Source organism: Nesoenas mayeri (assembly GCF_963082525.1).
Source record: "Nesoenas mayeri genome assembly, chromosome: 3".
NCBI lineage: Eukaryota > Metazoa > Chordata > Aves > Columbiformes > Columbidae > Nesoenas > Nesoenas mayeri.
In genome coordinates this window covers 47,679,620-47,706,894 of record NC_137544.1, presented here as the reverse complement: position 1 = coordinate 47,706,894, position 27,275 = coordinate 47,679,620, and the positions used below count along the sequence as shown (strand labels likewise).

The following is a 27,275-nucleotide window of genomic DNA, read 5'->3' as shown; positions in this document are numbered from 1 at the left end:
CTCCAGTAAGCAGTGAAACAGGAGTGGCAAGGAACCAAACTTGAAAGGTCTCCACTCCACCTCATGAAAATTAACGTCAACAAAAATTACTTGTCGCTCATCCCATGGGGCATTTTTGAAGCTTATCCTCCCTTGAGTACTGGAATGTAACAAAATTTAGTGTTTGCTCCTCTAGAAAAAGAGTCTTTAGGGTGCTATTTCTTTTTGTCACATAACAACCATCTCAAGTGCATGACGTTCATAAGATTTTACACAATACTTAAGTTTCAGGTTAAACTTCAGAGTTTTGAACTGGAAGTTTTCTGCAAATATTTTTGAGGGAGAAAGGGGAAGAAAAAGGCTTTTCTATTAAATATAAAAAACCAAATGTGACCTAAATGCATGTGCAACGTACTAGCTAAAAGATATGAAGCAAGTGACTGCACACAAAATTAAAAAATACCAAAATACCAACAGATCCACTCAAAAAACTAAAATGATGAAATTCTAACATTCATTTTGATAGGTGAAACAGTCATTGTGCAGTAAACAGCCTAAATAAAGCAATATAACAAGCAGCTGCAGCAGAAAATGATGCAGTTCAGTTACAATCTGTGTGAATATTCAAGAAGCAGCAGAACTCTTAACTTTAAGGTTTTTGTAGTACTACTAATGAGAAAAAATCATTAGATGATTTCATCTATTATTAGAAAAAATAGGCCATCATCAAGTTTTTTTTAAAAGCTAAAAAAACCCCAACACACTAACCAAATCAAGTAAAGACTGAAGAAAAGGGGCATGAAAATTGATTTTCCATAGTTACATTCATGACAATGGAAACACATGATTAGATTTTACCTCTAAATAATGTTTTGCTTACCTACAAAAAACATCTCACTATGCAAAACCCTAACTCAGGGGCTCATATTTGACAATCTCAGCATTAAGGAAAGAAAATGTGAAGCTGCACAGTTGTTTTCAAATTTCCTGATTGCTGTTTTTCTACATATCAGTGACAGATGTGGAAATGAGAATCCTGTCTCTTTAAAATAATGATATATTTTGGAAATCAGTGTTATACAGGTGTTTCATACTCAACAACACACATTCTATGCTTAAAACGGTAATTGTGTGCAGTATTTTATTCTTAAAATTATTACCTTATCACTGACTGCTAAGGTGGCAGAGCTATGTTGTCTAAAATAAGGTAACTGAATTAGACAAGATCTTCTCTAAGCCAGTATTTTCTTTACAGAATCACAGAATGGTTGAGGTTGGAAGGCACCTCTGGAGGTCACCTGGTCTAAGCCCCCTGCTCAAGCAGGGCCACCAAAACACAGTTGCCCAGGCCAGTTCTACACTGCGAAGTCACTGAACATATGAAAGCATACAAGACAACAGAGTCCAACTACTGTTATTCTTTTGTAGTAATAAGTCCCATGTTTACTGCAGGAAACAGTGTGGAAAATACACCCTTTCCAGAACAGCGTGACCCACCTTTCTCCAGTTCATGCAGAATTGGTAGAATCTTTATATGCCAAAAGATTTCTTCCTCTTCTGATTTATCTATTCTTGTTTCATCCTTTAAGCCTTCAAAATACATTCAAAACAAAAGCACATATTCAGTGAAGGTTTCAACTTCTACACAAGTAAATAGCTACAAATACTTTATTCATCAGTCAAAAAAAAAGTCTAAAAATGTATAATTTTGCTACCCATTCAAGCTTTTGTTTTTATTTACCTTTTCTCAAAAAAAAAAGTTCCAAACAAAAAATAGATGCATAAATGTTTTGATATGTAAAGCCAGATTTGTTCTTGTTTGCTGACATTAATGTTTTTTTTGATTGCTTAACTGGAAGGTAATGGCTACTTTTACATCAACATGTCCTACTATTTTTCAGCTCTGTGTCCACATGACAGCCTATTCTGTGTTAAAAACTTCCCATACTACAGACAATCCTCTAGGATTGTACAATTTTATCTAGTACATATGCACAATATTACACCAAGCTCTGTTAACTGACTCTTTGGTCAGTTAGGCCTTGTTAGCAATTCTAACCACTTCATGTAATTAGTTTTGAGAATTTCTCAACTCTAATTTTGTAAAAATCATGCTTCCCTCCTATTCCTTGTTACAGTAAACAATTTCTCACACAGAATCTTGGGAAATGAATAGCAAACTACAGATATCTGATTTTTTTTCCTCCAATAAATATGCCAAAAAACTTGAAGGCAACCAACTCCCAGTTTTCTTGGCTACTCTCAACAGATTTTCTCCACAGTGACAGCAAATATCAAGTTAAAAAATGGCAGAGCAAAAAATCAGCAGTCTGGAGTTCTTCTGGAAATAAGACTGGGAGTGTGGATCTGTTTTCAGGTTGGACAAGTGAGTCGGTGAAACATCGTTTATTAAAACACGGATTCCAGGACTGACTTTCATCTGGATGAAATATTACTAGAAATTATTCCGACTTGCTGAACATCCTTGTCACATTCACCTGGCATTATGTGAAGCAACAGAATTCTGGTCTTGACCACTGACCCACTACAGTTGGAGAGCAAGAGTTTCTGCACAACTTGAGTTTTTTAAAGGATCTAAGAATTGCTTACAAGGTGCACGTAGGCATATTTTCGGAGTTCAAGATGAGGTCAAGCTCCTTATCTTGCAGGCAACCAAAGTTGTTGTCATAAAGACAGGGTTTGGTTTGCTGTTTCTTTGTTTGTTTTTTAAATAGGAAAATAAAAGAAACACAACTCCACTAAACACAAAGAAAGCCTTTAAAACTAGAACATATACAACTTTTGAAGTAACAGATCTGTCAGAAAGTGTCTCCTATTGTTCATTACTAGCTTTTGCATTTAAATGACAACGTAAATTTTTAACATACTTACTATCAAAACCAAAAAATACTGTACTATATGAGAACACCGATATTGAAGCGTTTGCCTCATGAGGACAGTATCTCAGACCTTAAAAAGTTACTGTCTACTGAGCATTACTTGGAACAGTGAAACACTTACAGATTTCCTGACTATTTTAAAAGCCTGCCCTTAAAAAAAAACAAAACATCCAGACTCTTTTTGCCTATCTGTACTAAATTTAACTGTCTACCTATATTTTACACAGAATGAATCTATTAATTATATCTATTTCATCAGATTATACAAAAATGCTGCTGTTTCGTAAGTAATACACTCGTAAGTATGTTATTACAATAACTATATCTTGTTGGTGTATGCATATATACATATTGGTATAAGTACATGTTATTAGGTGATACTATTGTTACTTAACTGCAGACCTTTTTGTATTCTGGATCAAATGAGTTAATAGTCTTATTTAGATCAATGAGTATCTTAATTAATAAAGCACTAAGCAGCATTTGCAATGAATTGAAAGTTTGGCTCCAGATAATGTAAGAACACAGCAAATGAGAACAGTAGAATAGTTTGCACTGTTCCTTCCTGCCACAAAACCCACATATTGACTCAATTATTTCTTTTGTTTCCAATTTGTAGCTACCTCTCAAACTGAAAGATGGCACTGACTTTCTAACTATGCACACGCTTAACTTTATTAAGCAAGAAACAGAATAGTTCCTGTATGCATTTCCAGATATGACGAAACTTCTCACTACAAAAAAAATTTTAAAAGCCGTTCAATTTTTAGTTCAGAACAAAAACAAGTGATTTTTTTTGTGCCACTCTTCTGCAAGTTGTCTCACATTCATCAGAAATATACAGCAACCTAAAAGGTATAATGGCGTAGTTTTTTAAAACAAGTATCTCTTGTAACAAGGGAAAAAATATAATAATCCTCTACTAAACAATATTGATCCTAGCAATAAGAATGAACAGGAAATACATTATTATAAAGAAAAGCAACATTAATACATTGTAATGCGTTTGTCTCAGTCCTGGGATATTTTTAAGTGCTGATTAAAAGTTACGGCACTAGCTGTATTTAAAATATTGCAGAAGCTGTCCTGAACCTTATAATGGAGCAAATTGAAATTCAACAGTAAAAATACTCAAGCAAAAGAATTCAGCAAGTTGAAGTTCATTGTCTCAGTTTTTCACAGGTCTTAACCACAGCTTTGCATTCTGGGCAGAAAAAAAAATATCACTAATCAGTCAAAATTTATTGGTTGCTGTTTTTAGCATGTAAATACAAGAGCCTTAGCAACACTGAGCTCTCAAAAGCTGTGTACTGCCTGACTTACCATGTTTAGCCTTTTCATGGAATACTGAGTGGCTATTAATACATAAATATTAAAACAGTCTACCTCCTCTTTAAAACGTGAAAGTATAAATACAAGTCATATCAGAAAATAGGAGTAATCTGTAAATGAACACTCTTTCCAGGACCCCACTATAGAGAAGAAACAACTGAGATTTCCTTCTGCCATCCCACTGTTTATTCTGAGATTAAAGATATAGCATGCACAAGCTACGGAAGCTACATAATGTTAAAAAAAAGCAGATATAAAAAGAAACAATCATAATAACACACATGATTTTTCAACAGCACAAATAAAAGGTTTATAAACATAGAAAATACAGAATACACAGAATACTAACTCCCATGACATGTTAAATGCTCTCAGTTCCTCTGGAGGAAATGAAAGCAGAGTACACTACAGCCTTCGCTAGAATGATCCAGAATAACGTAACTTCTCAGTTCGAGAAAAATAGTAATAAGGCATAATAATAGCAGAGTAGAAACTTCAGGTTTCCATAGCAGATTCTCAAATGTGCACTTGCCGTGTATTAAACGTGCCAGCTATGAGGAAAAATTAATTAAAATCCGTTATGTAAAATTAGCAAAATGCATCCCTACAGGGCAATCCAAAATCTGTATCTTCAGCTGATATAGCTTGGCATAACTTTATTAGTTCCTGTGCGATTACGCCAGTTTACGAAAAGTGATGGGCAAACAAGGTGTTAATGGACTGGCAAATTCTTAAGCCTGCATGTGGGAAAAACGAGGGAAAATATCAACAGATTTTTAGAGCTACAGTCCCTTGAATAGTGTTTCTCTTTAGTAACAACAGTAAAAAAAAGAGTACATATAGAAAACTAAAATACTGTTCAGTGATTAAAGAAGAAAAAGACCTTCAAATCACAAAATTTAGATTAATTCTATTTGACTGTATTATGAAGTACCTGTTACTCTTCTCTTCCAGCCTGTACTCCTTGGCCATGATGAACTTGTGCCAGGGTTCTTCATTTGGTCACTAAAAGATACAGTACATACACATACAGAATACATCAGAATAGAATGCTGAAAACGCCTCTTTCTTCACAGGTGCTCAGTATGAGATCTACATATTAATAACTAATCGGAAAAGATTATAATTTATTTTACTAAGTTAGTAGGTTATCTGCTTATTAAAAATGACATAAATAAAACTCCCTCCAGCATGTATTACAGAAAGATCTTTCAGAAATGCTGACATATTTACACCACAAGAGGTCACCATCATGGAACACAAAACCTAAAGCATTTCCACTTGTACAATAAAAGTGAAAGCTGAACCAAACTTAACTCGGAAAGAGCCAATTTTTACTTTATCATCAGTTTCATTAACTGAATATAAACTCAACTAGCTTAAAACTGTAAGTTCATCCATTCACAAGGACAGTGATCTCTTCTGATAGAATTAACACTTTTAAAAGCTTTAATGAGAAGAATTTTCAAAGAAACAAACACCACTTTAGTAACCTTCAGTGAAAATATTAGCATTTTCAGGTCTGTGCACTATTGGTAACTGCACAGTGGTCACTAGTTCTCTTAGTGTAAGAAACATGTATGTTGACGTTTCTTTGTAAAGCGACAGTGAATAATGCCATAATTCCGGCTGATTGTATGATTAGTCTTTCTTTAGCCACAGGAAACTACTACATATATCTGTAATAAATCTATTCTGTTTGCCCAGCTACACACTCAAGCAGCACTGATCTAAAAGAACTAAACAAGATATAGACTCTCTTTGCTATTAAACAGGAATCTCTCCTCCTTTAAATTCTGTACTGAAGACAAAAGTCTTATCTATGTTTTCTATGCTCAGTGTATGTTTAATTTAATACTTCTTATTCCATTTGCAGTTCATGTACCAATACAACCAAATCTTCTAACCTTCCTTCTAAACGTAATAGTGGTATGTTAGCAATGTTATTTCTGGGGTTTTTAACCTGTTAATTTAGTTGCTATAAGGCTTAAAGCTAAACTGTTGTTTAAGTGGTTTGCCGGACTGGCGCCTAAATCCTGTCTGCCAGTCCAGACAGAAGATGTAACTCATCCTATCAACAGATGGGGACAGAATAAAAGACAAAGCTCTTGTAGGGTCACTTCCCTACAAAAGGGACTGGATGGCTCCCTGTGATCAGTTAAAGATTTCCCAATCAATCACATTACAGAGGAACACTTGCTTCATTATGGCTAACAGTGGAGAGTGCTTTCTTTTTACAGCATGAAGATGTAAGTGCTCCAAAATCCAAATGCGCACACAAACTATCTTGACATATTTTCAGCTCATATACAGCAATTCCTACACCTCTGGGGAAGCAATGCTTTAAAAAAATAGACAAGTGTTTACATCCCTAAAATAAACAAACATCTGTAAAAACCAGGGTTTCTACAGCACACAATAAATAGAATTCAGTGTATTAACAGAAATCAAAATTTGGTTCCGTTTATCTGAAAACCTACTCCTACAAACTTTAAAAGTTTAAGAAATTATTCCATGAGGTTCAGCATCCCAGAAATCAAGACTATAACCTGAAACAACACTGTATAAGCAAGGGAATAATAGCTTCAGCCACCTGATACTAACCCAGCTATATTCAGAAATCAGTATCTTCAGAAATGTATGTAGGCATGATACTATCTGCCTATATGAATATGGATATTTGAGTTTGCTTCCCTCAGAAAAGGTTTTGTAACTATATTCAGTCTGTGCCTCTTTCCCTAAAATGTAAATCCACAGGATGAATCCAAGAAACCGTAACAAACCTGCAAGTTTGGCAGGAAACAAAAGCAGCTGAATAGAAAAGACACTGAAGCAAAGGATGTGGTAACCAGAACACTTACCAGCTAAAAACACCACATATTTGAGATGAAGGGTAAGATCATGTCACAGTCTGAACTGCATTAAAATAAAAAAGTCTGGTTTGAACCTATGATTTCTTAAACACTGGTATAAACCAGTTTAGAGATGTATGCGAGTAGGAAAGCAGATTGCTGTACTGCTGGTATTCACTGAACTATCTGTACTTTTGGGAAACATCCTCACAAGTTAAACAGCTTTACTGGAACTCTCATTATTTTGATAAAAAGAATACATTGAGTACATACATAAGAATGACTAGTGGGCAGGCTTGTCTTTAGGGAGTGTGCACAATTTATGAATTTTGTGCGAGATTACAAAATCTCTTCATGTATCTTTACCATGCTGCCAACTCCATTTTAGTTACAGAGACTTTTGCTTCTTTGTCATCTTTTCACTTTCATGTAAGGCTGAAACTTGAGCAATATCTTGTTAAGAACTATGCAGTTAAAATGTAATCAACCTACTCTAAAAAATGTTACCTACTATTGAAGGGAACTGGCTTGTCAAGAGAGTGGTTGCCTTGGAAACAAAGTCATTTGGCAGAAATCTGATCATCTGATAAGGGACTCATCAAGAAATCAACTGACAGAGGCTCTGATTATTTACAGAGGAAAAAGAACCTGGCAACTGGATCATCTCTATCCATCTCATATAAGGGCAATCATAGTAGTGCCAATGAGGAACACTGCTTTCTTGAATATATACAGACTACGTGAACTTCCAAAAGGAAGGTGAGCCAGCACTGCAGTAGTGTGTTCAGTATTTTCCCTGCATAATTAAGTGAAAGCAGCATTTATTCAGAAACTCTGCATGTTTAGATGTTTACTTGCTTGTTCTTGCCATGCACCTCTTGTTAATGGTAAATCTGCAAACTCACACCTTCAGTGGTATTCCAGGGAAAACCACATTTCTAGGAACTGCATCCCAGAGGCAAAGAATTGGGGTAGTTCTCCCCAAAGAAGCTGCACACAACAGCAAGGTGCGATTCACAAATGTGAGTGCAAGATCCCAATAGAGGAATAGTGCCTGGGCTCTTCCCTCATACTGCAGAGCCTTAAACACCTGAGAATCCAGCTACCTCGTTACTCGTAAAGCAGTCTGGCAATGGGCTTGAATGTTGTACCACACCCTTCCATACTGTTAGACCCTCAGCATGGTCCCTGCTACAGTTTTGGCCCAAGAAAGGCAGTACTTTCCTTGACAAATGCCTGTGCACAAGCCACAGACAAGCAGAGGCAGGGGCATCCCCAGCCAACACTTTTTGCGTGGTGGAGAGAGGGTTAAAATACTTCCATTGTATTACCATAATCCATGACACAGCAGTTGGCCACAAAGCCAGACTCTTTGTTTAATTTTTATTAATTATTAGTACAGACATAGCCCTGGTGCCCCATGGATTATTCAGTTACCATTTAACAGGGACACATAGCCTAATACTAAAAAGTTAATGCTGCTCTACAGAATTGTCCCTCAGAAGCACCTTTGATCAGTGAGGTAGCAAAGCTTAACTGGAAAGAAAAGAGAACACGATTGTGTTTTCTGAATAGTTGAACTGAAAGGCATTCCCTCTAGACACTACTCTCTCTTCTCATCATGGTAAGGTTCTTGTAACACCTACCTATTCTTACAACTTTGAGAGGCAAAACTAGAAAATATGGAAGTGGGAGAAGAACAAAGGAGCATAGTAACTGAGATAGTGCAATAAAGGATGAAGAATGTGAGGGTTAGTTTTCAAAGAGTTTTCAAAGAATAACGGAGAATGAGCAAAAGATAAGGGCAGTGTGTATGGAAAAGGCCATTAGCCCCCTACTATCTGCTTCTGCAAGTGCCAAAATCTCACATGACTTTGCTCCTCCAGAGATTATGAACCTCTTTCATCCAAGTAAACTGAATCTGTGGATCCTCTCTCTTGGAGAGAGGAACTGGGACTACCCCATGTAAACCAGAATCTGAACAGTGTCTTACAATGGCCGTGAGCTACTCACACGCAGGCTGCTTCCTGTGAGGAAGCCATACACAGTAGACACTAGCCGGTGTCTGGAAATAAATTTATTTTCCATTTTTAAACAAGGAAAACAAACTCAATTGTGAACTTTGTGCTCCAGAACTTAACAAGATTCTGCAAAGCACCCCTAAGTTTGTATTTATGGGTATCTCTTGTTGGCAAATTCTACATGACTGCTTAAGGCAACTTCTTTGGGATGAGGGGCGGTTGAAGACATTGGAAGAACAAAACTAGTTTCCACCATCAGAAATAGAAGGAATATGAGGCTTAACATCCAAGGACTTTATGAAGACTGAATAACAAAACAGCATTTTCTCTCACTCAGCTCCACACAAAAATTTCCAAATAGCAGTAAATCTTAAACATGAGCAATATTTAAGCAACATTTCTAGGTAACCTGGAAGATAGCTTGGAAAAACCCGCAATACTAAAATTTATAGAACATATGTTTACATACTTTTCATAAAAATACGAACTAGATTATAGACTAGTTAGTCCAAAAGCTTGTCTTCAACTTCCTTTCTTAGTGTATCAGAAGAAGACATAAAACTGGTATAGACACCGTAAGAAAAACTTCTTCAGAAGTTGCTTCCTGATAAGAAGCATTACTCTGTGTTGTCACCACATAGAAGATCTCTTATCATCCATGTGCTCTTGATAAAATGTTGCCCTCATTGCTAACTTCTAGTAGCATTTTCTAAAATAAAGTAATATTTAGTTGGGGGGGTGGAACTCAGTTTATTTTTAAACAAATTTCTAAAGCATTTGAGTTTATTGTCTTTATTTCTTTGGTGCCTTTTTCTTAAGTCAGAAAACTGTAATTATGAGCATACAATTTTTTAGCATCTATATTTGCAGAGCACTTTCTATATATATAGCACTACAGTTCTAATCTTTTAAGTTCCTTCCTCATAAGCAAATCTAAGCCCCTGGTAGTCTCACTGTTTGGCCTTACAGCCCTTTTATTTTATGTCTTTATTTTGATAAGGTCAAAACCAAAACCAGTCATACTTAATGTGAAAGTACGCTAGCAATTTATGTAACAAAAATATACAAAAGTCATAACAGGTGATGCTGAAAGTCGTACTTGTCCAGCATCTTCTAACAGTGACCAAAAAGCTTCTTAGATACCTCCAGCAAAGAGGGTGCTGCTAGGGTGCCCAACCTGCACTTCTCCTTCAGCTTCTGCCTTTGTGTTTTCTACCCTGATGCATTTCCCACCACCACCCGGTCTTTTTTCTTCCATTTTCCCCCCATAGTCATGCTATTTCTCCCCAGTGCATTTTCCTTCTTTCCTTCATTTCCTCCACTAATCCCCTTCAAGCCCCAACAAACTTCCTTTCTTCTTGTTAATTTTAAACCTGAAAACATGACTCCAATTTTTATAAATTTTTTTTGGATCCTTCATATATCAATGTTTTCAGCTCTTCAAACATCCAGGAGAGCAATTTCTAACTTTACAGAAGGCTCTAAAAACAGCCTAAGCACTACAGTAAGTAAAAGATGCAGACTGTTTATACATAAATACAAGCTCTGAACATCCGATTTTACAAACACGCATTGTGTGTATTGGAAAGCCAGACGTGACGTATCTGCATCCAAAAATCAAGACATTTCACTAAGTAGGAAGAACAACAGATTTGGAGGAATGCTAAGCAGATTCTGAGGGCCTGCTCAGGCAAGTCAGATGTATCAAAAAGACCACCAGGTACAAAGGTGTTCTTTCAGACTTGATCAGAGCTCAGTCCCCCTGATTGTGGGTAATCCTGAAACAGATACGTCCTTCAGAAAGACAGTTCTTTGAGATGTTACTGACAAGTACATTCAGACTGTGACTACATTCGCACTGTAATGTGAGTTTATTTTTAATGCTAGCAGTATCCAGGATGGCATGCCTTCTTTTGATAAGGATCATTTGGCTATTTAAGCAGTTGTGTATTTTCCTTTCAACCAAAGATTCCTAAATTTTATACAGACTACAAAGGGAAAACTGCAAGGATGTGTTGTGAAAGCATATACACAAACAAAAAGTCTCTAAAAAGAACAGGTAAATAACTAGTTTTTCCTCTTTTGAGTGCCTGCTATGGGGGAGAAGGAAGAGCTCTTTTCACACAACCAAAGAGGGTGTCACAATGCACCCTCCCTGCAGGTATTTATATACATTGATAGGACCCCTTCCAAGCCTTCTGTTCTCTAGGATAAAGAGTCCCAGCTCCCTCAGCCTTCCTTGTATGAAGGACTGCATCACCTTAGTAGCTAGACTCCCTCCAGCAGCTCCGTATCTCTGTTGCACTGGAGAGTCAAGAACTGAGCCCAATACTCCAGATGCAGAGGAGGTTTTCGAGATGCAGATGAACAGGGTGTTAGGTAATCTCATCTAGGCTCCCTTTTCCACAAAAGATTGGACCAGATGACCTTTTGAGGTCCCTTCCAACCTGAGCTGTTCTATGAACTTGGAGTCCACCAGGACGCCCTGAGTCTTTCTCCACAAATCCATGTCCCAGCTGGAAGGCTCCCAGTACATACTGGTGCCTGGGGTTGTTCCTCCCCAGGTGCAGGACTTTGCACTCACCTTTGTCATTCTTCTAAATTATTCAGAACAGTGATCTTACGAATCAGGTCTCTTGGCAGGAGCACAGGGGAGCACAGTGCGAAGACACCAGACCAGGTTTATCAGGGCACAGCCAGACACAACAGCTTCATCTCAAAAACAAGCATGGCAGCCCCCGGGAAAATTAAAAAGGAACTAAAGGTGACCGTGGGAATCAGAGCAAGAAATATGATGCAGCAGACCCTGAGTCTGCAGCAAGGAACAAGGTGGTGCAAGAACCCCAAGGCAAAGGAGAAGGGGAGTCTGATGTGGAGCTGGAGCAAGTGAGAGAGACCATGACTCATTTTCTCAGACAACGTTCAGTTACACAATGCTTAAGAGCCACTGCTTTAGAACATAAGTCCTCTGCTACTGGGATTCTTCCACCACAAGTCTTTAGTGATCAAGAAACAAGAGTTCTAACTCTAAACCATAGTTACTGATTTTTAATAACTAAGACGCTGTTCCGCAGACTTTGAAAAGAAGTGTAAACAACACCCTAGTATTTTTGCCAAAGGAACTAATAGGAATTGGTTTCAGCTTTTGGAAAAATTAGAAAAAAAATAGTATTTTATCATTCACTCTCACAGAAATTAATTTTTTTCTATATGCTAATTAGCATTTGCGTTTTTGATTAATGCATTTACTCCTATTTAATTATACTATCCAGACCTTTTACAAAAGGACATCAGAATTAGTTTTCTGTATTTCTTTTCATTGGTTGAATAGTAGGGAATATGTTTTTGTGGGTTTTGTTTTGTTTTAAACCAGGTGATTTCTTCCTGACCCATAACTTAGCACCTGAAAGACACTTGATGTCTTTTTAGATACAGAATTTAGATATCTTTTGAGGCAAAGAATTGACCTTCACTGAACCACTGAAGAGAACACGTCCCTGTTTTGCTCAACTACCACTGAACTTTCCTTTCTGTGATGTCATCTCAGGGACAAACAAGACAGATAAAAACACGATGTGGAAATAATTAATAGGTGGGCCTCAAAAAAAAAATTACAATAGCAGCCCAATTTTTAAAGACTATTTTCCTTTTAGAAAACATAACAGAGACACAGTAAATTACTTGCGGACACCTAAAGGAAATATAAATCGAAGTATTAAACCAATGACACAAATTTCTAGTCAGTCCTGTTTCTCAGCTACTAAGACTTTCAAAAGCATGCAAATTATTGAAAAACTGATAATATAGATGTCCTGAAATTATTTCAGGAATTGTAGAGGATTATATCATAAGTAACATCACCAGAAAAGACAAAAACAAATGCAGTGAAAACTATAACTGAGACTATAACTATAACTGATTCCACTGATATGAGAAAGGATAAATAGTAGAAAGGCAATGTAATTTGCAAGAATATGTTGACAAATAGGCCAACTACACTCTGAGTCATCCTAAAGATGAACAAATAACAATTCCTCTATAAACACAGTCATGGGCATAGCCCATTACTGATGATGGCTCCAGCGATTAAAAAAATATAGCCTTCTATTTATACAGGCTGTTGATAAAGAACTTCATGCACATGTTAAATAGTACGGCCTAACAGAACAATAGAGGTTGATGAAAAACCTACATCCTTACTCTTTTTATTCTTCACAGTCTTTGCATCTTCTGCCTAATACAGAAAATATTAACAATATGTATTTGTGGCAGGGCATCTTTAAGCAAACAGACAATTGATAGCCTAATTCTAACCAATAAAAAAATATCTAAAATACTAGCCTAAATAGGTTTGAGTCTGAGAACCACAGCACCTTCATCTTCCTAACTTGAATTTGCATAAGCATCCTCATTCTAAGCAAAAATTCAATCTAAATCCTTTGTTACTATAGTCCTACCTGGACTGAATTGGCATTCCTTTTTCAGCCCTTGCATGCCATACTATCCCATTCTAGAACTACCATTCAATTGGTCATAAGGACTCTCAAGACCTACATCTCCCAGATTTGGAGACCAATGCCCTTATCCTGAGACTAATGACTAGAGTGGAAAGACTCCCTTTGGAGCAGGCTGCAAAAACGAGCCTAAACCCCCTTCTCTCTCTCACAAGAGGCCAGAGATTAACAACTACCTGTTGCTCTTTTTTTCAGAAGTCTATAAAATTCTGAAAAAAAATAAAATAATTCTTCATTCCCAATTTTCTCCAAGTATCCTCTGACCCTATACAAAAACACGCACCTTCCTGGAAAGGCAAGTGTTGTATTTTATTTGGAAAACACTGTAGAAAGCTCCACCTGTGAAAGCTTTCCCACCACTCAATCATTTCTTTCTTAAATCAGTGGTCTGAACAACTAGTGCACCTGAGGCAGAAATACAGAAGGATTAGTTAGGAGTAGATTAATTTCCTGTTCCCATGTCTGTATGAGAACTCCAGAAGTTGAGAATATACGTAGTGAGAAAAGACAAATCCTGGAAGAAGTCTGGACAACCTGCAGCAATATCAGCTAAATCATGGTGTGAATGTTCGTTTGTTGTATGTCATTCATTTCAAAAATTCACACAGAGCAAAACAGAATAGGCATTTCCTTCAGGAAATAAATCTATCTCTTCTGTAGGAATCCTTTTCTCTGAGAAGGAATTAATATTTTGGGTGCAGATATGAAGCTAGTTTAAGCAATCAGACAGCAATCAGTTGTCCCCTGCTTTTGTAGTTTTCTACTGAAGCATTCCAAAACTCTAAAAAGCACAAGAAAGAGAAAATAGTCTTACGGAAGCAGTTGATAAACACCTCTCAAGGATCCTGTCAAACAGGCATTTAATAAGGACAGCAATGATGATGGAAGGTAGGACACAGTATATCTTCTTTATAGCACCTTCTAATCCTTTTGTAGCTATTTATGGTAATAACTTTTTTTAAAAAAGTATAGAGCAGGCCACTTGGGAAGCAACTGTTTGCCACCAAGTTTTTCCTCATTGAAGGCATTTATGTTTCTATGAAGTCCTGGAATGACATCTAAGCTTTCAGAATTTTGAGAAATTGGAGGGAAAAAAAAAAAATCATCTTTTCACAGCAGGGAAACTGCTGCCCTTCATCAACACATCTGCTATCACTGTTGACACTTCTGTTGAAATATATGAATGCAGAAAACATTTTAGAAGTTTCATTTTTTATAGCAATCACAATAGATGGCAAGGCACAATGGCTGGATGAAGATGTAAACAAAACTTAGCTTCCTTATGACTGTCAGCAATTGCTCCTTGCTTTCCTGAGGCAACATGTCAATAAATTCAATCTGCTTCAATTAATATACCTATTCTATTATAACTAGATGGTTATTTCCAAAACAGAATCACAAACAAAATGACAAATAACTCTTCCCCTCAACAGGTCTTTTTCTCTTCTTTTTGCCCTAGTACCTTTATAAAGGGGTAATGATTTCATTAGCACTGCTCATTCTTTTCACCAGTCCCTGGGACAACAAAAGAATTTGAGACTGAAAGTCTCTTGCTGGAATAAAATACCCTCCTTCTGTTCTCCTTGAAATAAACGTAACAGGATTAATGGCAGGAATCCGCCATGCTATTTTGGCATGCTCCACAGTTTCATCATTAATCAAAACAGAGATTTATTTGAAAAGTAATTTTGGTACATATATAGGAACTTGGGCAAAGGAGTAAAGAGCCTCATGCACTTCCTTCTGTATGAGGTATACTATTTCTACAATTCCCCTGCCTAATTCGTGCAAGGGTTTTAAGTCACTGGGATACAGAATTGAGGCTGATAGAACTGCTCCATGTGGAGAATGACAGGACTCCAGGTAATAAAAGTCTTCACATTCCTTTAAGCTCTCAACCTATTAATCCTGAATACAATGTACTCTAAATAAAAATATCTTTTAACTTCATGCCAGATGCCTCAAGTATAATACTTATGACATAGACACAGATGCAATCTAATCATAGTGATCATCTGGTAGCTGTAAACATGTTCTATTGAGAAAGAATTCCAAAATTCTCTTACTGCAATGACCCATCTACGGTACTGGAACCTTTCATATACAATGCCTACCAAGACCAAACTCAATGAACTATACTGAAGGACAGGTATTCAATATGTTTCAACCACCTTGTCAGATGAAGAATGACATCTCTGCACTCAGAAAAGATCAAGGTCTGCCTGACTTGTATAGTACCATATGTGAATACTGAACCAACATGTTTATTGGTCTAAGTCTTAGCCATGAGCTAAAATGTATGAGAGCAGCTGAGATTACCCAGAGCCATTCCGTCATACGATAGCATGAACTGCTTGGGCTGATATAGATAAGGAATCTTTGTCCTTTACTAAAGGAAAAGTATCTGTTATTATTTTTGTGCATAATATCATAGCATCATTTTGTTTGAAAGACAATGTTCCCCCAGGATCACTGAGTCCAACCATAACCTAACCTAACTCTAGCACTAAACCATGTCTCTAAGAACCTTATCTAAATGCCTTTTAAACACCTCCAGGGATGGTGACTCCACCACTTCCCTGGGCAGCCTGTTCCAGTGCCTGACAACCCTTTCTGTGAAGAATTTTTTCCTAATATCCAATCTAAACCTCCCCGGCGCAACTTGAGGCCATTTCCCCTTGTCCTATCACTCGTTACTTGGGAGAAGAGACCAACACTCACCTCGCTACAACCTCCTTCCAGGTAGTTGCAGACAGCGATCAGGTCTCCCCTCAGCCTCCTTTTCTCCAGGCTAAACAGCCCCAGTTCCCTCAGCTGCTCCTCATCAGACTTGTGCTCCAGGCCCCTCACCAGCTTCACTGACCTCCTCTGCACTCTCTCTAGTACCTCAATGTCCTTCTTATGATGAGGGGCCCAAAACTATTGCAGCTTTACAGGTATGTCTGGTATTCTAAGCCATATGAGCATCCAAATGTTGTTAGTGATCCTTGGTCCAAGGGTATAAAGCAGCACAGGCAGCATCTCTTGGGCAGAATTGGCAAAAATCATCTGTCTCAAGTACACAGAAAGCATGCACAACCTACAGGAGAAGGTAAAGATGCATTGTGCAAAAATACAGATCTTCCATTCAACACAGAAAGAGGAAGGAATATTATGTTACTTCTCTGTTTTGGAGAAAACTAGTCAGAATAAGATCGGAAAACTTTCTTCTGTATTATCTTAAGGCTTGTAATTTGAGATCTAACTTAAGTGACGGGTGACATTCAACTACTTCTAGTGTTATTCTCCCTAGTTCAAATGTGGATATGACAAGTTACATGAATTAACATTCCCTCTTTTATGGTCAGAATCATTAGTATCTTAGCTATCACGTTCAGAATCAGAAAAGTAAGTAACAGGGTAAAGTAAAGCCAGCAAAGCTTACACAAAATGAACCTTGACAGCTTGTTCTTCAAATATGCACAATGATAGCTGAAGAAAATAAAATTGAAAATACATAACTTTCCCCTTTTAACTTTGTATATTTTCTAAAACTCCTCTGGAGAAGTTTAGAGAAACTGAACTGAAAACATCTTATAAAACTTCATGTTGCAAGAAACAATCTTTTAGGTAATAGGCTTTTTTGCCTGTCCCTTAGAGTATTTCAACAGGGAAGCCATTCATTTTCAAAAACTATCACAGTAATCAAGGTTAAACATGACATTCTGTGGTTCAGACTGCCAGAAAACTCCATGATTATGGTACACAACACCACATGAATGAGTGTTTGTGAAAAGTACCAGTAACAAAAACCCCAAATCAAAAACTTGCAGAGCTCTCAATCTTATAAAGGACAAGTATTTAACTTTGAACAGATAGCACGGATGTATAATGAGTCAACTATTTAATCACACCTGCAAGTTTTAAAGTTATGACTCGGAAGGTCATTCTTTCCAATTAGTGAAAGTATCAGCTGGTCCTTTCTTATTAGAGACACTTGGATACTATTAACTAACTACTCATTTTGAACTGCAACACTGAATTACTCCACACTACACTAAATAGAAGTTAAACTACAATAACTTATGTAGTATAATAATCCATCCTGTCCTCACCTAAAACGTCTTTTGGGTCACTGATTGTCATGGGAGAAAATTATTCTCCTTAGTGCTTAACTTTTCTTCATCCACAATTTTTCATCACTGGGTTTGTTTCCTTATTTTCCCTCCCTCCATACTCATGAAACTTTTTCTTTGCTCCCACAAGTCTCCAGTCTTTTAGATTTCTTTTTAATCCTGTTTTCAGTCTGATATAACAGAAGAATGTTACAATAGCTCTGCTTTGTATCATTTGCTGTAATAGCCTCAATAGACAACATTCTCTAAACTATTCAGTATAATCATCAAGTTAGTAAATGAAAGGCATTTCATTTTATGGAATTAAGAATATATTACTTAATATCAAAGGTGCTTAAGAATATCCATGGAATTTTTTTTCCTAAGCATAAAAACAGACTAGGAAAAAAGGTATCTACTGCTAAGTATTTATATTTAAGAGTAACCAAGAGATTATAGGATGTGTTTTGAAAATAAACTGTTATTCATTCTTTGTTGTAGAGATTGTCAGATCTGTCAATGTTATTATCACAGACCAGTTGTTCATCCAACTACTCATGCAGTGACTGATACACCTATTGAATATAGTGCCACAGACTATTTCTCCCTGTGCAAGAATTCTGTGATCTGTGAACTACAGAATGGATGTAATAACCTAGGTTCAGTAAAAACAGACTGCATGCACATAAGTCTCATTAATCTCTTATATCTGTTTGGTCATAGAAAAAATGAACTAAAAGAAATTCAAAGACACAAAAAAATAGTGTCTCTGTTGTCAATGAGTTTAAGCCTGTTTTTTTGTGTATGAACACATACTTCCTCAATACCAGAACTGAAAACGTGGCTCTACCCATCTGCGGAGCTAAGGGAAGAATTATAGCACCTTCAAACAAGAGACCTGAACTATAAAAACAAGCACATTGAATTTAAACTTGAGTAGTCTACATGCAATTATTAGAAGACTTAGTTTTGAAATGTTAATTAACAAACAACATTAAAGTTCTCATATCAAGCAATTCCTACCAACAATTTTTGGAAAAATTAGTCTTTTCAGTGTAGAAACTTCCTAAGAACAGAAGTATAAATCTTTCTTTTTCCTAATAATCTAAACATATTTTTGTTTTAATGTATAAATAGTGCTACTTTTAATTTCCATCAATTTTAAACATTTTGATACTTGCACAATTGAAGATGTAGGCAGAAGGCTGGGTGGTGTGTGCACATTACCACACTCAAGCAACACTGACCTTTCTCCTCCCAGTTGAAAGAAATATGTTCCTGCTGTCCCTTTTAGGAAGTCTTCCCTCTCCAATCTGCTGATATGCTCATTACAAATTAATTGTCTACTGTCATCATTAAACGGTGTGTGTGACCTTTGCTCTGCTAAGCAGTTATCATTACTTCTGCAAAGATTACTCTTCATAGAGGGTTCTTCAGAATCTGGATTCTCTTCATCTGAAATTGCCAAAGAGAATATATTTTGTAGAAGTGATATAATAAATACATCTGATGAAGCTCAAAATGAATTACTGTTTGTCATGTTATGTTATCAAAATTTGCCTATATCTATTTAAAAGGTGAGAAAGCTTAAGACTATTTAGAGCAAAGTAGTCAAAGTCTTGTTATGAACATAATTTCTTAAAGTCTTTGGGGTTTTAACATTTTAATATTTCATTTTTTTTTAAATTTCCATTTTACAGATAGGTGGATTGTACCTTGTGAAATGAATGTTTATATTTCAGGATCTGTATATTATGAAGAACCTCAAGCAAAAGATAACTGTAAATCTTATACCTTTGAATGTATATGTGGTAAGAATGTGCACAAAAAACTTAGGTGAACATTTGCCTGATCCCCAAAGGGCAGCAGAGGTAAACTCAGGCTATAATTATAATACATTAGGTCCTCAACTTGTCCAATTACTAACATCAACTTTTAAGGCTAATGGATTAAACTACATATAGGGGTATAAGATGTAAATACATATTTATAGAATATGTACACAATAATGAAGTAAAGTTTAGTACTTTTTGTATAAGACTTATTTTGCAACAAGGTTAAAAGTGAGATATTCGGTTTATCGTGTAAAGTAACCATCCCAGGCAATGTAAGAATGTCACTATTACAAATGAGTCTTCATTAAAGACAGGGTTCCAGCACGTTTTATCATGACCCAATGTAAAGGAAACCAAAATGTCAAGTCATTCCCCATCTGCAAGAAAATTACCTTTAAATCCCACGTTTAGCAACTTTTATTAAGTCTCTGCTAAGGAAACTTTTAATAGCAAATATGGTGTAGTTGGAGGCCTGTTAAGACATATAATTCCTTTTTACTCCTCCCTTTTTGCTCAATAATCCAGCAGGGAATCTCCTTAGATGATGCCATCTCATTATCTCTTTAAAAGATATCAGCACTTAATGTTATTTTTACTCATTGAAGAAAACTTTCAGTTAAAATTCCTTTACTTAGACACCTATAGAAAAGAAATGCACCCGAGTAACTTTAAACTCACTTTCACAAGTGAAAGCTAGTGTCATTTCTGGAAATCACATTTTCATGTGGCCTTAAAGTCATTTAAATATTTTTAAAATTTACTCTGAAAGGACATGTAGGTCCTTTGATATAATAATTCATGTAATTAAGACTACTAAAACCCACCATGCAGGTTTTTTTCTACAAAATAGTATGTATCAAAAGAGTCTTACTCTGATCAGGGGAAACCATTTTAGCAGAAAGGAAATTTCCCTGAGAGGTTCTTCTAAATAAGCGCGCCCGTGCGCTGCTGACTTCTCTAAGCTCTGCAGCATCTGCAGGAGGCTTTGGAAGGCAAATGGAAGAATCTTCATCCTTTGTAAAAGTGACTAGTATTGGTTTCTGTGACAAAGATAAAGAACACATAAAAATCACAGGTAATTTCATTTTCATATAAGCAAAAAATTAAAAAAAAAAAAGAAAACCAAATTACTTATACAATGGGTTAAGCTCAGAATAGAACAGATTAAAGTTACGTAAGTTCACTTGTTAAGAAATTTTCATTTTCATATCCAGAATCTAATGATACCGTTACATTGAACAAGCCAGACATCTATACCATTAGCATCACAGAAAGCCCTGTAAAAGCAAACATCTGGGGTGCAGAAAACAAAAACTAGCCGGAGTAGAGCAACTGAAACTCCTAATTATTCATTCCCCTTGTAAATATTCATTTAACATCATCTGCAGTATGCTTATTTGTTAAAAAAAAAAGTTGTGCCAAAGACTTGCACTTACAATTCTAGAGGCACGTCTATTCTTTATGGTTTGTTTTTGAGCACTAAAGTAGGATTTCCAAAACACTTCAAATGTGTCCATATCATTTGTACCACTTCCTACCACACTGAGACAAATCACGCAGATCCAGAAACATTCAAGTTCTAGTTTTATTTATGTCGGTATCTTATGTGACCAACCCGCTGAACCTCTGGTACAAAACATTTGTGCCCTACACAAACACATCGACCTCTAAGATCAAGGTTCTCTCCAATATCCTTAAAACAAGTTCTACATCTACAGTGTACTAACTTATCTCCATTGGTAAAACAGAAAAGGCATTTTTTGCATTGGTCTTAACAGTAGTTTTCTCTATTTTTTTCCACTCTCATACACAAGAGAAATGAAAATTTAATACCAGTATTTTAATCCAACTGTAGATATATCTAATCTAAATATAAGTATGGTCCAATTTTTTTTAATTTGATTCATATAAATACATAACTTTATCAAAATTACTGAAGTATAACTTTTCCTGGAATTTTTTTCAGCATTTCCTAAATAAGGTTACATTTAGATTACCGTCTTGAAGAAACAATATATACAGCAAGCCTACTTGGCTGCTTTAGCATGCTCTCTGTTCTCTCAGGTGCTAAACAAATGATTGTGACTTAATCTTATTTTTAAAGATTAAACATAAGATACCTGAAAGAATAAATACTTATGAATAGAAAATAGTTCAAAATTTCCACAGAGGGGGAAAAGGGATTCTTACAAGTACCTCTGTCTGGTTTTTAAATAAAATACAATCATTACGCTTTATAGACGTGTAAGTCAAATAGCACAATCAACCTAGTTACTTTCAAGTTATTGATCACAGAAGCACAGAATGGTTGAGGTTGGAAGGGATCTCTGCAGGACATTTTGCCCACCCCCCTGCTCAAGCAGGGACACCTAGAGATGATTTTGCCCAGGGCCATGTCCAGGGAGCTTTTGAAGATCTCCAAGGATGGAGACCTCAAAACCTCTCTGGGCAACCCATGTCAGTGCTTGCTCACCTTCACAGTGAAAAAGTGTTTCCTGATGCTCAGAGGGAAGCTCCTGTGTTTCACTTTTGTGCCCAATGCCTCTGGCCCTGTCACTGAAAAGAGCCTAGAACTGTCCTCTTTGCACCCCTCCTTCAGTTATTTATATATTGAGAAGATCCTCGCTGAGCCTTCTCTTCTCCAGGCTGAATGGTCCCAGACCTCTCAGGCTTTCTCCAGTCCCTTAATCATCCCAGTGGCCCTACACAGGACTCCCTCCAGTTTCTACAAGCCTCTCTTGTACTGGGGAGCCCAGAATGGGCGCCAGCACTCCAGGTATGACCTTAGCAGTGCTGAGCAGAGGGGAAGGATCACTTGCCCAAACCTGCTGGCAACGCTGTTCCTAAAGCAGCCCAGGATACCATTGGCTCCCTTCTTGGTGGCAAGGGCACTTTGCTGGTTCAAGTTGATGCTCATAACTTTTTTTCTATTTTAGTAAATTCACACAAGAAAGTTGACACAAATATTTGTCTTCTGATTCTTTTTCATGTAACTTAGAATTATAAAGAAATATAGCCATTTTAAAATAGTTTAAATTATTTTCAGGTTTATTTGGGGGAAAAAGTGGCAAAACTGACTTTGTAAGTCTCAGATTAACATTACAACAAGCTTTCATTTCTCTCCAACCTGTTTAAACCATATATTTTCCTAACACTACCGATACACATATTTTTATGCCAGTATTGAACAGAGTCATTTCCAGAGTACTCACGTGATTCAGTGGGCTCAGATGAACACCAGACACTGGTCTTGATTCAGTCACATCAAAACTGGACGCATGAAGACTATTATAAAGAAATGAAACATAAATAAAGCTGATCCAGTGTTCTGCGGTTGGGTTTCTTTTGCTGTTGTAGCTTTTGGTTTTTTGTTGTTGCATATTTCTTCCCTTTGCCAATGAATACAAGGGAAAGGATGAAGAAAGGAAGAGTGACAGAGAACTTTAACACCATCGTGTTTCTTCCACGAACGCTATTTAACCTGGATATCCAAGAATTCAGCAGCATCAAGGAAGAAGAATTACAAGATCATCTGCACATCTGCCATGACACGGTTTATTTCATATACATCCATAACAACTCTCTAATATAAGCTTAAATTCATGCACGAAGCCAACTGCAGTTAGTGGCCAAGCTATCTGACACAAGCTGCAGAACAACGCAGGGCAGAAAGCCCAGGTTCGCGCAGGCACGGGCACGCTGCTCGCCATACGCAGGAGAAGCACAGGCAGAACAAACACGGATGTCAGCCAGAACGACCTCATCACCTGCTCACTAACAAGCAGCCAAGTCACTCTCGGGCTCCTGCCTTCTGTAAGAGCACAACACTAAGCAGCAAGGAACACCTGAGACATTAAGTGCCTCAAGTCATGCTGCTGTGAAAAAAACATCGACACTGACTTACTTGTATGGTCACTCAAACATGTTTCAGCGTCCTTTCCAGCATGCCTGGACACTTAACATTACAAATGCAGCTTATATCTCCTCTCTACAGTCATTAGGTTATATGGCATATAAGGAGAGCGAAAACACACTGGGAAAATGTAAAAAGCCCAATATACATTTGTTTTTCTCTTTCGTCACTGGAGACTGATCTATTAAGCTCTGTGAATTATGCTACATAACAAAACTCCATGCAGAAATAATTTTGAAGTAGTATAACTTTTGTTTAAAAAAAAGACCATTTCAAACTTTGAGACCTACAATTTTGTATTTTAAAAGACACGAGAAAGCTCTGAAAAAAATGATCTAGCATACAGTTTATGTGGAAACAAGCAAGCTTTCACAGCTTCTAGGAAAAAGGTGAAGGCTATCTCAATTAAAAGCATACATTGCCTTAAGGAAAAGGTGAGGTACAGATCACTTTCCTATACTATTCTCCACATACAAAACTAGTGTAATGACTGCCTCTAGTAGCTCTGATCCACAGGGACTTTCTGGATGTGTAGATTAACACCAACAGTAAGGATCATTAGAAGAAGGCATAGGAATACAAACTAACACGGGGGGAAAAAATCACCAGAAACATAATTACAGAATCAAATCTTTTGCTGCTAAAGGATATTCAAAAAAAAACCAAAAAACTTGAAGCTACAGTACCTAAAAACAGAAGGGGGTCTATTCAGTGGAGCTCGTGAAGATCCAGATCCAAAAAGTTTCCTTTGGTCTTCTGTAGGTGTGAACGGCCTCCGAGTTCTTAGTGTTCGTAGGACATTTCTGGCTTCATTTATAATTTCAGAACTGGTCTGCTTTGGGACTGAAAGCCTGTAGAATGGTTCTGCCTTCTGTGTATTTTTATTCTTTGAAGCTTGCATTCCCCTGCAAAGTAATGCACAAGAACACTGTACAATATAATGGAAGGTATAGAATATAATGTTAGTGTTAAATTATAATCTATTAATTCATCAATGTTTATGCTACCACAATGTAGTTTAAAAGTATATTATAACAAAATCCTAGACAGCGGTGCAGTAGTGGAAAATAAGGCTTGTTGATATTTTATTTTCCTCACAATTTCTCTGTTCTGTAGGAAAATATTGAAGAAGAACAGAAAGCATATGATATGGAGGACCTTCAGGTTTTTGAATGAGCTAAAATACACCACACTCAGTACCCACAGTGCTTTCTGGGCCAAACCTGGTACTCTCCAGTACTTCAGAAAATATGTTTCTTAACACCTGGCTACTTATAAAACATCATAACCAAAAGAAGACTTCAGTAATATGCTGCAAGTGGAAACAAAGTTTCTCTTTAATGTAAGAAATACCCAAATAAGTTATAAACCTTACCAAGGGCAGCTTCCAATAAATCAAAGAGATATTACTACCAGTAACTAAACCACAGCCACCAGTAATTGATAAGCAGAGACAAGGAAGAACAGGCAATCTTTTTTCTGCAAGAGAAACAGCTCCTGAACCCACCCTCAAGCACATGCAGAAATAGCACTAATATAAGATAAATTATCAACCCCAAATTTGAATCTGTGTTCTGTCCTGCAGGCAGTGAAAGACTGCTTCATCTCTTGAGCCGCCCAAAATCCATCACTATCCTGGTGCAGTTCTCTGTAGATACCATCCTCGTCATTTTACAGCAAAATCACAATGAACCTTAAACCATCCAAAGTTCCTCTTCTGCTTTTCAAACTTACCTAAAGAGAAAAATATGTTTCTGCACTGTCTTTGACTCAGACCCTCTGGTAGGTTCTATTCCCTCACATAGTTTAGGACGATGAAACAACAGTAGATCAGACACCATCATCTTGGTTATTTCTACACTAGGAAGCAAAAATCCTATTTCTCTAGTTTCTTAGTTCACTTCTTCCTGTTCTGCATTGTTACATTTCCAACTGCCTCTTCTGTTCTGTCCTTCAGAGCCTGTACATTCTGGCACAGTTTCTTTAATTAATACGCAAACCAACCTCTTCAGCTGAACTACACAAGGTAAAATTGGATGCTAAGGAGCAGTGCACCAACCTCTTTCACTAAAACATGCATAATTACAAAACAGAGGAACAGATCAGGAGCCTGTCAGTATTTTAAATCCTTTTGATTACCATTAATAGGTTACTTTTCTTCACTGTGACTGAATTTGGCCCTCTGTGCTCCCTCCTCTTCCCTCTATTACAACACGATTCAAAAGAGTTAAGTAAGGAATTCCACTGCAGCCACCTGGAGCAATTATACAGCCATTCTCCACCGAACAGGGAAGGTAGATTATCATTCCCTATTCTCCCAGCTACTAAGAATCAAGATTTTGACCTTCAAGTGGAAGGTCTTCTGGATAGGCCATATGTCTGATACCATTCTTATCCAGCATACATGGAAAAAATAGCTGTGAATAAATACTAAAAGATAATCAACACAATTGTACAAATCAGAAACTTGAATTAATTCACACTTCTTCTTTTCGGGTCTATAGATTTCCATCGACCTTGCTAAATTTTAAAATAAATCTTCTCAAGAAATTTAATATCTTACATTTAATCTCTGAAGGACACCACTTTCTTTAGTTCTTAAAAATCTCTGTGCTGTGATATTGAAATGTGTATTTTATAGGATCTCTGTATATGTTCTTCATTGTTAAACTAAGAAGCAACCTGAGAGAGATTACGCGTTTCTGTGGTACAGCACCACCTCTGATACAATCAGCTTAAGTTTTTGTTAACTCTACTGTCAACTGTAACTTTTCTATGCTAGAGGTACATTTATTTGCCACAGTTTCATTATAATAACTGTTTGTTGATGCCTTCATCTCTTACCTATTTCTTCTGAACTGGCATAGGAACTTTTCCTACTGTAAGCTTGATTAGGTCCTGCTACTTTGGCACTTCCAATCCATTAAAAACGAGGTTTTATTACCATTGCAAAGGGAACCTATGACTTAGTTCAAATGCCTGACTGAGCTCACAGCTGCGCTGCTGCTTTAGCAGACAGGGGAGAGCAGCGAGGCTGGTGGGCACAGCCGCTGCTTCCCAGCGCCAAGCTATTGCGCTGCAGTGGCAGCAAGCAGAATGTCGGACTTACTGCCAGCCCGATGAGAGCATTAACGCTTTGTCATTTTGGCATAAGGTAGCATTATACACATTTAGAATTGTGGTAGTGATATGCTACCAAAATATTATTAACTGATATCCCACATCATTAGCTAGAAAATGCAGCAGAACACAGAGAAGCAAGTAAACAGTGTTATAAAATAAGAGATGTGTGTATATATATATATACACACACACACATATATATATATGACAGAATAAGAAAGCTTCCTCTTTCTTGCAAGCATTTAAGAACCATGAGTAACTCTTTACCTGAATGAGTTTGGCTGCTGTGCCATCACAGTACAACCACCATCTCCTTCTCAAAAGAAAGACAATTTGCACTCTGTATTTTATAATGCCGAAGGCTGAAACAATTAAGCATCAAGCAATTGCTCTGCTGCAGCAGCACTCGAGAAAGAAGTTTCAACTGCTCTTCAGTGTCCCATGCTGCAGAAGTTTTGAGGAAGCACCTTCACGTATATTATGCCACTTCTTTTCCTAGAAAGCAATAACCTAGAGCCATGCATAAGGGAAAAACCTCCCCAGTCACCAGAAGCTTTCTTGACTTTGATGAGAATAAGGTACCTGAACCACGCAATTGCAGTGCCAGAGACTAATTTAAAATATGGTGCAACAAACAAAAGTAACAAGCAGAAAGTGAAAGTATAAAATGAAGGAGCAGCACAGAAGTGGAAGAACAAGTGCACCGGCTGCC

The 27,275-nt window shown here is 37.0% G+C and overlaps 2 protein-coding genes across 2 annotated transcripts in view; both read right to left on the bottom strand.

Moving 5' to 3' along the window:
- FOXO3 (forkhead box O3) overlaps positions 1-27,275 on the bottom strand; it is a 247,925-nt gene that overhangs the window by 41,032 nt on the left and 179,618 nt on the right. The window lies entirely within an intron of this gene.
- Positions 1-27,275, bottom strand: part of ARMC2 (armadillo repeat containing 2) — a 66,832-nt gene that overhangs the window by 38,632 nt on the left and 925 nt on the right. Inside the window, exons 2-7 of the mRNA XM_080342082.1 lie at positions 24,127-24,345; positions 22,740-22,812; positions 20,399-20,567; positions 18,940-19,147; positions 5,146-5,216; positions 1,477-1,569 (exon numbers count right to left, since the gene is read on the bottom strand). Coding sequence (XP_080198208.1) covers positions 1,477-1,569; positions 5,146-5,216; positions 18,940-19,147; positions 20,399-20,567; positions 22,740-22,812; positions 24,127-24,341 — 829 coding nt within the window. The 5' untranslated portion in view covers positions 24,342-24,345. The remainder of the gene's footprint in view (positions 1-1,476; positions 1,570-5,145; positions 5,217-18,939; positions 19,148-20,398; positions 20,568-22,739; positions 22,813-24,126; positions 24,346-27,275) is intronic.